Source organism: Aythya marila (assembly GCF_965140915.1).
Source record: "Aythya marila genome assembly, chromosome: Z".
In the NCBI taxonomy this organism is placed as follows: Eukaryota; Metazoa; Chordata; class Aves; order Anseriformes; family Anatidae; genus Aythya; species Aythya marila.
The window spans coordinates 15,244,784-15,263,268 of NC_139080.1; the positions used below are offsets into that span (position 1 = coordinate 15,244,784).

General features: G+C 38.2%; 1 protein-coding gene across 6 annotated transcripts in view; it reads left to right on the forward strand.

Moving 5' to 3' along the window:
* The window catches only part of GHR (growth hormone receptor), a 137,938-nt gene that overhangs the window by 107,269 nt on the left and 12,184 nt on the right, over positions 1 to 18,485 (forward strand). For all 6 annotated transcript variants that reach the window (XM_082783429.1, XM_082783428.1, XM_082783433.1 and 3 more), the window contains 3 exons: positions 13,981 to 14,110; positions 16,545 to 16,705; positions 17,770 to 17,948. In XM_082783429.1, coding sequence (XP_082639555.1) covers positions 13,981 to 14,110; positions 16,545 to 16,705; positions 17,770 to 17,948 — 470 coding nt within the window. The remainder of the gene's footprint in view (positions 1 to 13,980; positions 14,111 to 16,544; positions 16,706 to 17,769; positions 17,949 to 18,485) is intronic.

The window sequence follows — 18,485 nt, forward strand, 5'->3', positions numbered from 1 at the left end:
TCCAGTGCAGGGACGAGTGACACTGGGCCAGACATTGCTCAAAAATCAACAGGATGGAGGCATTCAGATACAGATCCAACCCGTTTGTCTTGGAAAATAATCAAAATATTGTTGACACCTAAAACTGTGACTTAAAAACAACACATATGTTCAAATCTACCCCTTTCAGTTTAAAACCATTACCCCTACTGGGTAATGCACATTTCTGGTTCATGTTGAGCGCCTCATCAGCCAACACCCCCTGGTCCTTCTCCTCAGGGCTGCTCTCCATCCACACATGGCACAGCCTGTATTGGTGCTTGGGATTGTACCTGAGAGAAAGAAAAGGAGAAGGACCTGGGGGCTCTGGTGGACAAAAAGCTCGACACGAGCCAGCAGTGTGTGCCTGCAGCCCAGAAGGCCAACTGCGTCCTGGGCTACACCAACAGAGGGTTGGGCAGCAGGTGGAGGGAGGGGATTGTGCCCCTCTGCTCTGCCTTGTGAAGCCCAACCGGGAGTGCTGCGTCCTGGGATGGGGCAACCAACACAGGAAGGATGTTGATCTGCTAGAACGGGTCCAGAGGAGAGCCACAAAGATGATCAAGAGGCTGGAGCACCTCTCCTATGAAGAAAGGCTGAGAGAGCTGGGGATGTTGCCTGGAGAAGAGAAGGCTCCAGGCAGACGTCATTGCAGCTTTTCAGTACTTAAAGGGTGCCTATAAAAAAGATGGAGAGCAACTTTTTACTCTGGCAGATAATGATAGGAGAAGGGAGAAAGGTTTTAAACTAAAAGAGGGGAGATTTAGATTCATTGTCAGAAGGAAATTCTTCACTCAGAGGGTGGTGAGGCACTGCAACAGGTTGCCCAGAGAAGCAGGCCCCACTGTCCATGTCACTGACAAAGATATTAAATAGTGCCAGTCCCAGTACTGACCCCTGAGGAGAGCCACTCGTCACTGATCTCCACTTGGACATTGAGCTGTTGACCGCAACTCTTTGAGTGTGACCATCCGGCCTATTACTTACCACTGAGTGGTCCATCCATTAAATCCACGTCTCCAATTTAGAGACATGTCTCAAATCTCCTGTCCCCGGTAAATCACTACTGTCCATTCTCCATTTGCTATTTACAGCTAGGTTTCTCAGCCTCTCATTGTAAATAAAGCTCTGTGGTATACAGAGGATCAAAAATTTAAGTTTAGTTTTAGTGTCCTTTTAGTAGTAGCTGCTTCCTATAGCATGAGTTTAAAAAGAAGCTCCATCCAAGTGTAATTAAAATTTATATACAAATATATATATCACAGAATCACTGGCTTAGTTTCTTTTGTTTGTCTTCTGTTTTTTCTTTTTTCTTTTCTTTTCTTTTCTTTTCTTTTCTTTTCTTTTCTTTTCTTTTCTTTTCTTTTCTTTTCTTTTCTTTTCTTTTCTTTTCTTTTCTTTTCTTTCTGGGTGCCTTTTTTTGCTTTTTTTTTTCTTCTGCCTGTTTCCCCCTACTCATTCTGGGCTGCATATTGGTCAGCATAACATCTGAAGTGTCTGAAAATACAGGCATATTTAAAGGTTAGTGCGTAGTTCAGCACTCTAAGTCTCCAGGTAGAGAGTTTGATACCCTGTCTGACAACTCCTGTTGAAACGCAGACTGCAATGTATAATTCATCTCACTTTTCCAAATTCTCACTGGCGCTGAAGGGCCATCATGATTTAGCATTTGCCTAAATAAACGGAGACAATATGATTTAGTGTATAATCAAGAATTAGATCTAAGTAAAAGGGTGACATTTCACAAGGTCGCTCATGTTCATGTAACAAAAGCAGCTGTCTATACTGCAAAAGAATGGCAATAATTAAGAAGACTTTCTGAACCCAATTAGAATTGTAATTAAGAAACATCGTATACTAGAGGAAATATGCTAGATTAGTTGTCTTGAATGTTGGTTTTTCTCTCTTCAGACATTACTTTGTCATTGAAATGTGATCAAACAAATAATTTGTCTTTTATTTTAGCTGATTCAGTTAAGTACATCAAAGCCGGTTAGTTTTCATAGCATTTTCTTTTCATCATATGTATGTTGTACACTGGCTGCTTTAAATCTGGTGATTGCATTTATTTTATGCCCTTATGTGTTCTAATTCTAGTTTTACCATACAGTCTCTCTCTCATAGTTTCTTAATTGGCATGGCTGAGAAAATAATAGCCATAACATTTTAAACTTAAGAGAGCTGTCAATGAGCATATTTTATACCCCGAAAAAAAATCACAACTATCTAAATCTAATAAACTATTTCTACATATTACTGCTGGGGCTTCCATGAGCAACACAAAAATTTACGGTTGATATCTGTCCGTAGGTATTAGGATGTGACCATTTGTGTCATGGGAAACTCCACATTTGGTATGATGGTAAAAGCCTGCACTGCAGCAATGCAGGAGTTTAAATTTCCAAATAAACTGCTGTTCTAGAAACAATGAGTGTTTTATGTACCCAGTAAGACTGAAGACACTGATAATGTATCTGTACTGTAAGTATGCAGAAATTAAATGAACATTTAGACTAGCACTGTGCTATGATTATCCTTTTATCATAAAACTACTTAAATATAATTTTAAAAATCCAAAGGTCCTTCAGAAATGGCCTGATAAAAATGAACATAAACTTACTGTAGTTTACTAAAATTTTGCCCCTTTAAAATCATAAAATATTGCTGATAAAAAAGAAAATAACATCGTTGGTTTTGGAGGTCCAGTGCATTAGGACTAATGCAAAATACCAGTGGCTATGTGTCATCATGATTACACCAATAATACATCCTTAAAGACATATTCTTGGGTCAATTTCTTAGATAGATTTAAATATTCTGAGCCAAATTCTTAAAACCGCATAGGATGTGATACAAAGCTGCCAAAATTATATGCATACAGGAAATAAGGGAATAATACTCTTCCCAAAGCTAAACTGCATCTTAGTTCTCTCTTAAACTTGTTTAAATCCACTTTTCCTGGTGATGTTGATTCATAGTAAAAACAGCATCATTTAGAGATGAGTTTTTCACTGAAGTGGAATGATTTCCTGAAGTAAAACTTACAATCAACCTGTGACTCAGGGATGTCCTCGTGTTAATTTCTATTCTTGTTGCTATTTCTATTTATTATTAAGAAAGTACCTCCAAAGATTAAGCTTCCTGCATTCATCCTGTTTTTCTGCTCACCTGTAGAGGCAGTGAATGAATCACTTAATTCCATGAGCTTTAGTGTTCCATAAATGTAGTTTTGGTCATTCTGTATAATTGCATTTTACGGTTGTTGCTCAGAAAATGGTGTAATTATAACATAATTCTTGAGACCTGTGTGAGTAGAAGACTCTCTCTTTGTGCAGGGGTATAGATGGAATCACAGTTGCTGAGGCTGTGGTCAAGATATATAAGTTTAGCTAAATGCAATCAATTGATCTTTGGGCTCTTCTATGCTGTTTTCCATTGCTAAAACAATAGGGCAAAATCAACAGAATGATTGCTGGCTTAAATTTTGTATTTGTTGATTTGTACAAAATAGCCGAATGATAATGGGATAAAAATGGAGAGAACGAGAAAAGCTGGACCAGAAGCAAGGAGACAAATGATCGCTGTTGGAGATGAGTTCTACAGTTAGAGGGTCTTCAGAACAGGGAAGGTGTGTCTCACGGTAATACCTAGCATGTACATCAGTGATTAATACATGCATTTAGAAACATAAGTGTCAGTGGAACTTCTTAACTGGCAATACAGCATTGGACACATTAAAGCAAGTTCTTGATGCCAGGGTTTTCTGAGCAATCATTTTAATTTGACAGCTGTTCCCCCTTCCCACTTCTCAGGATCATTTGGGGTTCATGTACTGAACCTTTCTTCATCCCATTTTCTTAAAGCAAACAGCAGAGAAATGCATATGTCACAGTCATTTAGGGGGATTATGTGCCTTTGCTTGGATGACAACTTGAATGAGCTGATGTCCAAAGCACTTACTGTGTCGTGTGTTTAATGTCCAGAGCCTGCTGACTTTAAGTGCCTGTTGGAAAGCCACTATAGGAATAGTGAGTACCACTGTAGATGAATCGTAAGAGCATTTTTTGACTGACTTCACATGTTCTTTGATTGTTTTAAAGATTCACTCGGTATTCACTTATTGATACTGCCTATTAATTTTTCATTAATCTAAGCCAATCGTGAAAACTGTATTGCTTATATATTAATGTCATTCAGGGGAATGAATAACTCCTTGGCATAGTATACTAAAAGTCCATGATTTTGTCAGAAGTGAAGTCTTCTTAGGCAAGCTAAAGGCTAGTACAGCAGCAATTCTAGAGATTTAGTTTGGTCTTCAGTTAACTTTAATGCTTGCTGTGTGTTTTGTCCAGTCAGGAAAAGGCTCTGTTTTCAAATTAAAAAATAATAAAAATAAATAAATAAAAAATCATGGCTTCCCTTTAATGTCCTCCTGTGTTTATCTGAAAAGACTAGTTTATGAAAAGATGTTGGAGGAAGATGGGAAACAAGCCAAGCACAAATGGCCTGTTTTTCAATAGTGGTCAGTCTTCACCTCTTGTAAGCCCAGTGGTCTTTAGTTCCATGACTTTGGTTCTATGACAAGTAGATCTGTGGAACCTGTATTTCAAATACTAATAAGAGAAAGCCCCAACACCTCTCCCTGTGATTTTTACCCAGCTAAGCTCTGAAGCACAGGACTGACAGCAATGGGTCCTTACAAAGAGGGTGTGAATGGTAGAGAAAGTTTAACAGAGGATACATAAAACTTCAATCATTTTTGGCAGTCTATCAGAAAGAAAGAAAAAAAAAAAAAAAAAAAAAAGAGAGAGAGATTTCCTTTATAAATATGTCCACTGTGCTTTTGAATGTGATTGTTTTGTCCAAATCTGTTCTGCACATGAATCACTAAATGCAATAGTAAAATCAGGGTGAATCTGGAGGCTTACTTCAGGCCACTCAACACTACACAGATGATCAGATTCTTTTAGGCTCATAGCCATATCACAGAAGTAAAAGCTGAAGGAAAATATGTATTATTCTGTTAACATTCAGTTCTCATCCGAGTCATGAATATTACCCACTTGTGTTTTCTCTAGTGCATTGTTCAGCCTAATGTTGAATCTCAAATACCTTGGGAGGTTGGGGAGTTGTTGTTTTTCCACTGTTAATTTAATTCCATCAGTCTAATATTATTGGCATGTTTTTTTCTCTCTTCTGGTGTTTACATCATCCTGAATTTCAGAATAAGTTAAAATGTATCCAGCTCAGCAACTTTTCCATTTTGGGAAGAACTTCAGATACTCCATGCTTATAAATTTAAATGTGTCACATGGATTTCCTTTCATGTGCAAGGGTTCAGCTGGGATCCAAAGCCCATGTATCTGGGCATGGCCTTGAGAACTACTTGATAGTCTGGTTGTTTTGTTATTCTTTTTTAAAGAAAACTTGTTTGTTAATTTATTGGTATTTGTACATGACACATTGGCTTCATTACTGTCCACTAAGAGTGCAGATTGTTGTTTTATAAATGCCTTTAAAAGGACAGTGCTCGTAGGTCAACAAGAACTCCACATAAATGAGGGACAAAACTCTCATCACAGTAATTTTCCTTTTGAAGTCTACTAAAATGGATGTTCTTATAAGAAAACTGCAAAACTTCAAAGATTCAGGTTCTTACTAAGTTTGAAAATAAACTAAGCAGAAAATGCTTTTATTCTTCTCTAGTTTGTTTTTAAAATTTCATTGGATCTTCTTTGACGTTAGTAACTCATAGTTCGTGATTCATTGAAATAATAAAGCTCTGAATTACTGAACAAGTAAACATCCTGGCTACAGTAATAAAACAGACACTCCAAAAAGCACAGGAGTAATACTGCATGCCAGAAAGTTTTAAAATACATTGATTCAGTCATCTTTATTGCCCAAGAAAAGATGTCATGGTCCAGATGTGCAAAAAGAGTAAGACTATCATATTAAGCCCTTGTATTCTTCTCAGTCTCTGTAAAGATTAAATTGGGTAGTTTTCATCACGAAGAATTTTGAAGAATCAGCATGACTTTCAGTCTTAAGATACTCAAAGCAATATGTAATTTTCAGTTGTCAGTGATCAGAGTGCAAAAAGTAGCTCCTCGGGTTGCTTGGAGACCTTGTCCGTTGTTTGGGGCATGTGTCCCTGTTGTGTGATGTGGATCTTGTAGGACTTCTCAGGGGAACTGCTAAATGACAGCTCAGTGATCTCTCTTGGAGTTTCACTCCAGGTGTGGAAGGTAACAAATAATTCTCTTAGTACCAACTCCTTAATTTTTGTATTGATATATGTGGACTGTAACATGGAGCTTATCTCTGTACTGAAAAACAACACTTACGGGGCTTTCCTTCAAATACATTCAGATAGTTGTTCTGTGGATAAAAAGTGTCATTTTTCCTTCATTTACTTCACTTAAAAAACACACCAAATTCTGCTATTTCAAATGTATGTGGTTGTTCTTTTGTACCACATGAAAATCTCTGTGGAGTACAATGAAGGATTTTTCTGTCTAATATGTACAAGCGTTATCACACATAAATCATATCAGTAATTATCTTGAAGACTGGCTAAAATCTGCAGAAGCCAGAAGTAGCTTGGAAGTTCAACAATGGCAGGTTCAAGAATTTACAACTTGAATCCAGTCTTCCAAAAGCAATGTGAATTAAAAGGAGCAAACGTCAAGAGCAAGGACAGGCTGAGGGATGGTATCTTCCTGAGCTACTTCATTCAAAAGTAACGAGGGTGGGGAGAGGGAATAAATAACAAGAAACATCAGGATGAACTTGTATATAACAAGTACTGCTGCAGTGATGAAACACCAAGTTTAGGACATAGTGTCATTTGTAATTGATAATACACAGCTGTGTGTCTAATGAAACCTGGCAAATCCGTGCCCCTGCTTTTATGGAGCACTGATTGTGGTGAGCCTAAAGACTGAAAACTTATTTGATCTGAGAGGAAGACTTCAGTTGTTTGCCGAGTTGTCCTTACCGGATGTTCTTAAACAGAGCTGCACTGTGACATTTCTTCGTTCCTCAGCCTTACCACCCACACTGTCCTTAGAGCTGCCTGCTTTTTTCTCCTCTCTCCTAGTATCTTTTCTGGGTGATCTCCAATAAGTTCTTCTCTGCACTGTCAGGATACATGCATGCCAGACCAAGAAATTCTCATCTTTACTATTAAAACACACATCTCATTCGTGTTCTCTCGTGCTTTTCTTTCCAAATATATCTTCTTCTCTCATCCTTTCTGCCTCCTGTGTCTTTGTCCGTCTTTATCTCATATCCCCAGCGTTTGCTCCCGTAATCCACTCCCACCACAGATGTGAGCTATGCCGTGACTTCTGCTTCATGAAAACACTCCCCGTGTTGTTCTCGCATTGGCACACGTGTTGTTTGCTTTTCTAACGCAACTGTGCAACCGTTTGCTGCCACCTCACGCAGCCATGGGAGCACTGCATCCGCCGTGCCTGGCTGCGGGGCTCTGCTCACGCACTGGGTGCTCCTGCCTGACCCTCTGCTGCTGCTCGTGGTGCTGTCACCCACCCCGCGTCCTGAGGTCAGACCAGGACGTCCTTAGCATGTGTGTGTGAGTACTCGCTGCACGCCTGCTGAAGTTCTCCCTTCCACACAGCACATCCTGTTCGTCGGAAACGAGCAGGTGTTGAAACAAGGAAAATAAGTTGTCAGATTCGTCATGATGTACCCTTGCATGACTTTTACGTGGAGGTAATTGTGAAGTTGCAGCTCTTGACTTGGGATCACAATCTAACAGCTTCACTCCCCAGACCCCGCGAGTATTTTCCTCGTAGGGTTTGGGGAGACAAAAGAGTTTTGGTCAGCCTGGAACCCAGTCTGTGAATGTCAGATTATACTTCAGCTGGTCTTCCTGGGAAAATAATGGTCCTGGCTCTGAGCACTCATTTGTGGCAGGAGGGTGGCAGCTAGTGCAGCAGCAGGAGAAGGAAGGATGTTGGAGGTGGCTGTCGGCAGCGTAGAGGTTGCTTGCTTTAAGAAGGGCATGGAAACCTCTCAGGATATTTGTTTGCTGCACTGATGTTTGCTGGTGCCAGCTCATCTGTGCTTCCAGGGAGAATGCACCTTGTCTCATATGCCCTACCACGTCACGTTAGTCATTGCTGAACATCTACAGCAATGGCAGGAACAGATGAAACCATTGTTCATCATTATTCTTATGGATGCTTACTTGAAAATGTAATTTCAATTTGAGTTACAACTATATGAGCAATTATGAGATAATTGGAAATTGGTTTTGTTACATTAACTGCCTTTCATTTACAAATACTGTGCCCTCTGTCTCTACTTCCCTTTATATTTTACACACGTAGGCATGCAAGTTTATGTGGCTTGCCTGTAGCAGAAATTGTGGTTCCACCACTGCACGTAGGAGGGTGTGATGTGGAAAGCGCATGCCAAAACACATGGAACATGGCACACATCCACATCCTCGCTCATCTCTGTAGTGTCTCATGGCCCATAGTACTGAGTAATGCTGCGTGATTGTTCTGCCCACAGTGCTGGGCTTTATTTACTTAATTTTCTGCTGTACCCAAGTAGCACAGCATGGACAACACATCTGTGAGCCACGTCAGCTCCTGTGCTGTGGAGGTTGAGCAGCACAGAGAGCGTGGGAAGATAGACTCATTGGGCTGTGATGCTATAGAAAAGCTCTGCTTCTTTTAACCGTATCTATCTCACTTGACAAAAAGAGGCAGAAGTCTGTCCCGAAGAGGCGTCCAATACCTCTTCATTCTGTGTTTTAAAACTTTGGAACTGGTCTTTGATTTTTTTTGCTCGTTGACTATGTTGCAAACTTGCTAAAAATTCCTTCTGGTATTCCCCAAGACACTGTGCATGTCTCCCGTCTGTTAGCAGGAATGCCTGCATGTAATTGCTCAAAGCAGTGGTCACCAAATTAGTATTCAATGTAAGGCTGAAAATATATTTCCATCCCCTGGTCCTCAGCAAAATTTTGTTATTTACTGTCACAATATTTACACTTACTCCATGGGCAAAAATCTCTCTCGTGCAGCATTTCCCTTCATTTTTCACTGCAATGTTTTATCCATTCTAGTGTTGTTAAACTTGGCTTTCTTTCTGCTGAGTACTTCATGGAAAGGATCTCATTCAATGCTGATATGAAAGAAATTACCTTCTTTTCCCCAAAATGTTGTTCCAGAACTTTGTTCCTGGCCCTTCATGGATAAGTTGTACCTAGAGCAAAGGCTGAGTCAGACTGGCAAGCAACCTGATTATTAGGAAGTGACCTTGTTGTTGTCTCTGCTTTCTGCATCCCACTTTCCATATATGTGGTGTCTGTTAATTTATTAGTACTAGACAGTACTATTTAAAATATCATCCACTGTCTGCAAATGTTGATCATTTTGCTGTGCAATTTGAAAGAATCAGAATTTCCTGGTACCAGAGAAATCACCCTACCTCTGTTAAAGTAAATTGCCCAACATTTGTTGAGCTCGGTGGATTCAGGAACAGAGCCTAATTGATAGAGCATTCACTTTCAATGTTCAAAGTTGAGCTACAGTAAATAAAACTCCAGGTCTTCATAACTGTTTCCAATTTTGAATATATTTAATTCCCCTGTTTGTCTCCGTCGTTTTCTTCTATGCTTTAGCAATAACACAGTGTGTATGCTTCAAGACTGGGTTATATGAAGATAGGTACTGTTTCATAAGGTTCGTTCTGTCGTCAGTTTACAGGTAGGAGTGCATTTGCTCTAGGTTTGATAGGTATCAGATGTTCTGATAACTGATAATTCTGCATGAACCTTTTAAAATTACCACAAGAAGTACTTCAGCTTGTTCAGCAAAAATATGCCCTCCTTTCCATTTACTGCTTAGTTAGCTTGATTTTCATGTGACGGTCACATCCTCGTGGTTATTTCACCTGCCTAAGCACGTGCTAGTAAGACATGTTGTTTCTGTACAGCTCACACAATGCTCCACCTGCACAGCTGCTAGAGCTCTGGTGGCAGCAGGACTGTCCCTCAGGTGAGGATAAGTTGCTTTGCTAGACCTCAGTTGTAAACTTCAGCTCCTATTGGTATTCAGTGACTACTGTTCTGCACTCAAGGCCAGCTCCCTTTAAAATTAAATTTTATTAGAAGGACTTCTAGACAAAAAAAAAAAAAAAAAAAAAGGAAATTAAAAAAAAAAAAAAAAAAAGAAAGAAAACACACAAGGAAACTTAATTTCTACAGGAATTAGCCTTCTGACAGCTCTAGATTGTCTTTAAGGCTTCTTTTGTTTTGAGGCCTTTCCATATGTAACTCTCAGTAAGCTGTTCCTGTATCACACTCCCTTTTAAATCATTAAAGTGTACATAGCATTGGAACTACACTAAACGTAAAAATGCCATCTGGTGACCTATAAAGAAATGTAAGTAGAAGAGATGGCACATCTGCATTCCTGATTCTTTCCATAAACCACACTACTGTTTCAGCTTCTGTTTTGGCACAGTTTCTTCTAGCTGAGCCAGAGTTTATACCATGGCTAATCTGTGGTCATAACAGTGCAAGCAGAATGCAAAGAGATTTTACTCTTCCACAGCTCAGCTCTGGTAGCTGAACATTTCAGCTAAACCCTGGGGCGGGACTAGGAACTTTTGTACCAAACTTCCTTTGTAGTCACAGTGGAAGCCACAGATTTACTAGCTTTTTTCCATGTTTTCTGCTGCTGAGCATATGTATATAGTCAAGTCATTATCTTGAATGAGGTGAGTGTTTTTTTTCATGACAATTTGACCATAACTTTTTGGAGCAGGTATGAAAAGAGCAAGTATGTTCCCATGTTACATTTTGCTTTCCTACTCTATTTTAAGTCTCAGTTTGACATCCTTTACTTTCAGTAGCCTGCTGCCTTTATGCCTAAATGCATTCAGCTGAGCTATTGTGTTCATTTATCACAGTCTGGTACAGTTTGTTCAGGAGATGGAGCTCACACAGGGTCCTGTACAATGTTGATCATAAAAACAAGAAATTCAGGAGATGTACCCCAAGAGTGCCAAGCATTACACAAGAAAGTATTAAAAGGTTTTCATCAGTCAGGCTGATGAAAAAATGTGGCTTTGAAGGATGGAAACTCGACACAGAAATTGGAAATGATCAATCAGAAGATCATTTTTGTTACAAATGAAACTGGCCATAAGGGAACAAAAATAGGAATTACAGTCCAGTAAACCAGTAGTATATGAATCCTAGACAAACCTGTTCAGCGCTCACAAATTCTTGTGCATGTTGAAGGAACACTTGCAAGATAAAGTATCAAATCCTGTCACAAGGGAGTGGAATAGAAAGTGGGGCCTTAAGAATTCATTCCTCTGAATTTAGGGTATAAGAGACCAAGTCTTAATCTGAATTCTGTGTGCATTGCTACTCCTGTCCATCATAACCAACAGCACTTCTAGCTGCATTATTACCCATTTTCCTAGGAGAGTTTGTATGCCTTGTAGTCTTTGATTTAGCTTCTCTGTAAAGGTGGTAAATAGAACAGAATTCAGTATTAAGATATACTAGCACCTATACGTAAGATCCTGGTGGACATCTCAAAATGTTTTGACTCCGTTAAATTATTTGGTCGTGTTAGGAAGTTACTGTGTGACTTTTTTTACCCCTGTCCTGGAGATGAGAACATGGTCTGCATGAGCTTTAAATATGGTTAAGTTCTAGTTATAAATATGTGCAGGCATCAACAGAAATATTCTAACTTAGGAGGGTTTTCCAGTATATCATTTTCTTAAATTCTTTCACCTGTTTCAGTGAAACTAGCTATATTTGTTCTTAATTCACATAGCTGAGGATAGAAACAGGAAAAGCCATAGCATGTACTTCCTTGCACACTGTTTATAGAAAGAGGGAGAGACGTGTCTTGTTGATTATAGGCATTATGCAACTGAGGCAATTTTACTCGTGTCTCTGAAGCAGATGCACAAAATTTCATTTATTTTTCTTTGGTTTTTTTTTAAACAGTGACTTGAGTTTTCACTAAGTTACAGAAAAAATACCAAATTTAATGTAAGTTAAGTTAAAGTTCAAAAGTTGAAACTATGATGAGTTAAAGAAAATATAAATACAGTAGTTTTCTTTCTCTAATTCTATTTTATTTTAGATCTATGTTATAATAGTTTGCAATGTCATGGTCATGGGTTAACGAGGATTTCCGCCAGGTGAAGATTGTTTGGTGAATGATGTGAAACTGTCTAAAAATTCAGATCAAGGTTAGACAAAAGCATTTTGGGATATATGCCAAAGCCATCAAGTACAGAATGCCATACCATGAAAAACTAGGTGCCATGCCTGAATGTTTAATTTCAATATTTTCTGAAAAGTGTTTGATTTTTTTCCTTTTGCTGCAACGTTTCATTTGAAAATGTCTTTCAACTTAAAAAATTAAATTTCTTTGAAATTCACTAAAATGGAACATGCTGACTAAGGAAAAAACATTTCTATTTAAATCTCTTGAATCAAACAGCAGTTATTTTAGGTTGGCAAGAAGAATTTCAAATTGGGGGGGAAAGGGGGAGGATAGGTCAGTATAGACTTATGAAACCTCTTATTTACATTCATGAGTTCAGGCCTTGTTCAATGTCCAAAGTGTGAAATGAGGCAATGATATGGGGTGAGGAAAACAGAAATGCGTAATATTCATGTATTAGTTACTGCCTGATATGGATGCTCATCAGTGCAGAATGTAGAGGACATGATTTAAACCAATAAGCCAAAGAAATACAAATTACTTTGGCATTCAGTGTCTGCATCTATCTGAGCTGTAAATAAAGGAGCTAACGTTCAAGAAGGCTACAAAATCCCCGTGCGTAGGAGGATGCATCTGCTGGATATCTGTACCTTAGTGCTTTCTCAACTTTGAGTATAAATCTTTTGTACCAAATATTTACAGCTGTGATGCTGCAAAAATATTTCTGCAGAGCTTCCCATGCAGGCTCCAGCAGCATCACATTGTTCCCTGGCCAGGGGTCATTTCACCGGTCATAAATACCTGAATATATACCATATAATAAATACCATAAACACCCAAATTTTAGGTGCACAGTGGAGAAATTTTCTCAAATAGATTATCATATTTCCCAGATAGTAAGTGAAGAGAGGTAGACATCTCCATATGCATCTCCCTCTGGAAAGCTCTGCAGGCCAAGTAGGAAATGCTGGCATTTTAGATTGACAGCTTGATTAGACCCTGAAAAATCAGGAAAGAAGTTACATACTTACTTTGTAAGCAGCGAATCATACCCACAACTTCTGTTTTTAGTTTTTTCATGGGGCTGACAAGGCTGACTAATTGCACTAGTCATTTCATGGATCTTCATCACTTCAGTTTTGACAAAGAATAGAAATGATGAGTATCAAAACAGCATGTGGCAGAACAGGCACATGCTTAGAGCTGCCCTTATCTCTGTCAGGCCAAGGTTGTATAAACACAACGTAACATACACAAACCTTAACTCAGTTCAAGGTAGCAATTCTAATGTTAGCGCTACGGGCCCTGACACATTGCAAAACTGCTCAGCTGGGTAAATACAGAGCTGCGGTTAGTCTAATACTGAGGTCTGCAGTACCACAGTTTCCTTAAAAAAGTGCAGGGCTAATTCAGGTGTATCTGCACTGAACTACAGCTCCAGCATTGGCATGTCCCCACTCCGGGTGTCAGGCTGTGGAAATAACATCTTCACACATAGAAAAGTGAACTTGACCCATCTTTCAAATTTGGCTTTTTACAGGTGTAGTCACCTGGATATATGCATGGAAGAGGAATTTAAATCTTGCCTCATTGTACATCGGCAATTGAAAGAAAAGTTAATTACATATGAAAAAATGCTGAATTTCATTTTAACAGTATGTTAGTCTGGCTTGTGGATTTCTTTATTTTGTCTCATTCTGTCTCCTGCGATTTTTCTTGACAGATCTTCTACGGTGGCCACAAATCAGCAAGTGCAGATCACCTGAACTGGAGACATTTTCGTGTTATTGGACTGATGGAAATTTGTATAACCTCACTGCTCCAGGAACAATACAACTGTTGTACATGAAAAGGTAATACTGTGGAAACAATGGAAGAAAGAGGAAAAGATAGAGAAGTCATATACTCTTGTATTCCTGTTACCTCATTGCTGAGATGTGATATGTGATATGAACCAGAATATTTTTAAGGGCATAAAACTGTGTTGTAAGTGCATATTTTTCAATGTCACATTTGTTTGCTAATTATCAAGCATTACGCAGTCACAAGCATTACTTGGGAGACAAAATTTATAACACATTCCTGCCAAATATAGGTCCAGATTTCAGACTCTGAAGTTGAACACTGTAGGGCTTTGGAAAGGGGTTTTTAATGGAGAACTTCGGTTTATTCCTTATCAATTTAATAGCAGCTGTGAGATTCATTATGTGTGTGTACAGAAGAAGAGTTTGAATACAAGTCCCTTTGAATTGTTATTAAAGTTACATAAAACAGTAATTGATCAATTGCTAGGTTGAAGGCTGAATGTGCAGGTCCAGATAAAAAGCCTGCTCAGAGGCTGGGGATTATGTTTCATTGAGACCTGCTGAATTCAGTTTCATATTTCACTTAAGCTTTTGTAATTTTCAGGTTGTTAGAATGATTAGATGAAAAGAGAACATGCACATTACCATGTTACCCAGTAATGGCTATTTAGGAAACAAAAGCCTTTTGTTCACAGGAATAGGAGGAGAATGTGCGTGCCTGTTACATCTAATGTACTGGTTTTCAACCTTTTTGATCTACAGACACTTCCTACAGGTGATGATACATTTGCTTAGGAAACAAGCTTAATGGCTAGGCGTGTTTTCCAACCACTTTTCCCAGAGTGCTCAGAAATACAGGGATCCAAGTTAAAGCGACTGTTGAGCTGACAGTTGTTAGTGCCATGCACCAAGAGTACAAACTTCAAAAATTAAACGTACAACGAAGTACCACATACATTGAACAGATCATAAATTTCATCTTGGTCTAGGAAAAATCAGTATACTGTAATAACAGATGTGAACTGAACAACCACATAAAAATTAGTTCTGTTTCAATGTGCAAGCAATATTTAAGGCTCAAGATTGAACTACATCAGCTAACACAGTCTCCTGCTTAACACAAGTCATAGTATCTGATCTCATACACCTTTATTAAGTCCTGACTTTGCCAGGAGCATTTCCTTTAGAAACGTGTCTGGTCTCATCAGCTAAATACAAGACCCTTGCCTATTGGCAGAAATGCTCCTCGTTCCACTTATGTAGCATCTGCCGTTTTTACTTCTTAAGCACCCACTCCAGCATTGAAGGATGCACTTGGAATAATTGTTTTAGCCTAATCCCTCTTCTCTGTAGTTTGAACAGCTCTTAGTAAGAAAAGGCATTTACATGATATTTTTAGCAAACCAAGACTGTAATTTCTGAAAAGATCCCTACTCAGAACAGAAGATATGTTCACTATGAGATTTGTTTTCCTAAAATGACTTCAGAAATACTGAATATCTGAATACTTCAGAAATGCTGAATATCTGATGCTTTTTGTGTAGAATATTTCTAATAGTATGGTTGTTCCCGTTTTTCTTTAAATAAATAATTTTGGGAGTTTGGACCTGCTGGTTTCTTTCAGTTTGGTTGTATGACCCTACACAAGGATCTGTGTTTTGCAGTCTGAGAATTCATCCCACTCTATATAGCTCTGCTGTTTCCTCTTTGTTTAAGAGATGAAATGAAATATGCAAATGTTACATTTTCTGCTGCAATTCTTTCATTTACAGAAAACATTTTTAAATGTTTGAAGTCAGAATGGAAAAACAAGTGCTTTCAATGCTAGTACTTCCAACCCTGTGTTTTAGAAGTTCCGTATCCCAAGAAATTTAGTCCTTCCTCACTCCCAGCACTGTATTTCTCTTCCCTTCTTTCACATCCCGCAGTTCTGGATTATTTTGTGCCAGGTCCCCTCCGTGGGAGTAGTCAGTCCCCCAGTGCCTACATTCCCTTTCGGTTCCCCTGCAGAGGTTCCCTCTCCTTAGCCTTGCAAGTGTTACAGCACAGACTGCCTTAAGGACTGGCTTTCAGTGTTTCAGATCTCATCATTTAGATGGGCTTCTTACTGCAATTTAATTTTGCCTGAAGAAAAGTTGCTTAAATACATATTAAATTGACTAAAGTTCATGCTTGCTGGCAGTCATTAACGTAACAACATGTGGCCTCTGACTGGTCTTACAGAAATGCCATGCAAAGCATAGAAATGTCACTAACAGTACCTCTGAGAACCTAAATACATCTATGTAGCTTGTTTGGGTGGTTGTCTTCTAATCACAGTATTATCACAGTACTGTAAATCACAGAAAATATTGGCATGTATTTCTCATTTCCATAGAAGATGTGACTTATCAACATTGTGTCTTGTAACATCTATAATTTCTACTTTGTAAAATCCATAAATCTCTCTCACACGTATCTTATACTTTTGTTGTCATTCTAGGAATGATGAAGACTGGAAAGAATGTCCTGATTATATCACTGCAGGAGAAAATAGCTGTTATTTCAACACATCCTACACCTCTATATGGATACCATACTGTGTTAAGCTTGCCAATAAAGATGAAGTATTTGATGAAAAATGTTTCAGTGTTGATGAAATAGGTATGCTTCTATTATGCATTTTACCTCTGTATTTTTATACTGCAATAGATGTGATTCTATAAGCTTTCACATAATTCATACTGTATTTAAATTCCCTCCCTCAGAAAATTTACTTTGTAAAAAAAATACAATACATGGGAGGGGATTTGGGTTTGAAAAATATGTAATGTGATCTACACCTAGAAAATAGTGCCACTGTTGAAAGCAAGCTAAAAGGATAAAAGCAAGTGTGTGTTTTTTTTTCTTTAAGAAGACCAGTGCTCTCTCAAACGTGTGGAGATGTTTTTGCTTTTGCTGTCACTCTGAGCCCTTTCAAATGGTTGCTGTGTAGCCTTGGTCAGTTTGAGCAAGGATGGTGTTAATATCTTGTTTCTGCAAAATTCTGGAACCGAGTAGGTTTTTGTTCCTCAGTCAACAAATGTGCAGAATCAGGACATTTAGCATTTCCAAGCTACACTTTATATTTATTGCAATATGAACTGTGACTGTCTGGACTTTCCAGACATTATTGCTTGTCCAGATCAGTGATATATGGACATGCAGTTAACACTTTATTCCTGCAAGTGACTAGAATATTCACTGTACCCTTTTCTTCAGTGCAGTAAAATACAAATCACTTTTCAGATACGATCATTTTTCAGTGTATTTCTGCATTACTTTGGAAGTCGTTACTGAATATTTATAGTTCTGTGTTACTTCAATTATAGTTTTTATTTACCGAGAGAACTCTAAATATAAATTTTTATGGAGAGTTACTTATGCCTCAGTGTTTCATAAGCTGCTATTGGAAAATATATTTTAATAGGTAGCTTGTTCTTAGTCTTAGTCTGTTCTTAGTTATTAACTGTTCAGGTAAAATTTATGGAAAGCATGTTGGTAGCAGGGTGCCTTCTTGTTATCATGCTTCCAGTGACTTTGTCATTGACTCATAGGTTTTGACTTTAATCAGCAGATATGTGATTAGTATGTTTTTTTAGTCCTGGAATCATTTACAAGTGTGTAGTAAGAATGGTCATTTTGCATTGAAAACTGGCTGTTTCATTCCAAATACTCTGTTTAAACAGTACTACCTGATCCCCCTGTCCACCTTAACTGGACTCTGCTAAATACTAGTCAAACTGGGATCCATGGGGATATCCAAGTAAGATGGGATCCACCACCAACAGCAGATGTTCAGAAGGGATGGATTACTCTGGAGTATGAGTTGCAGTACAAAGAAGTTAATGAGACAAAATGGAAGGAGGTATGGAGCAAATATTTATTATACAATAGTCATAGTACAGTGCAGGCTTGTTCTATCCTCTTTTATGCTCTTTTGAAAAGCAACAGGTTTGTAAATGCTAATTAGACAATATCTTAAGTCTTAAACAATATACCCGTATTCTTTTCAAGTTTTCTCACAAACGTTGTAACATTATATGTCAAGATAGCTGGCACAAAGGATGACAGTAAGACCATGAAATCCCTGAGTTAGATAAGAAAGTATAGCAGTAGTCAAATATATACACGAGAATAGAATATTTCTCTATTGTTTTCGTAAACCTCATTTATTTGAAAAAGTGCATGGTATTTTAGTAGTTATAACAGGAATTTTTTGCTTGGAAAAGGTCACCATGTTGGTCCAAATTCTTCAGGGTTCTGGTGTTTATAAATATTGTTTCAGTGGATTAAAAAATAAGTAAAAGATTGAATTATAATTTAAAATTTGATACAATAAACAAAATCAATGCAGCACAGGTAAGACATATAGATTTAATGCAAGACAGCAAAGTGAAATTTG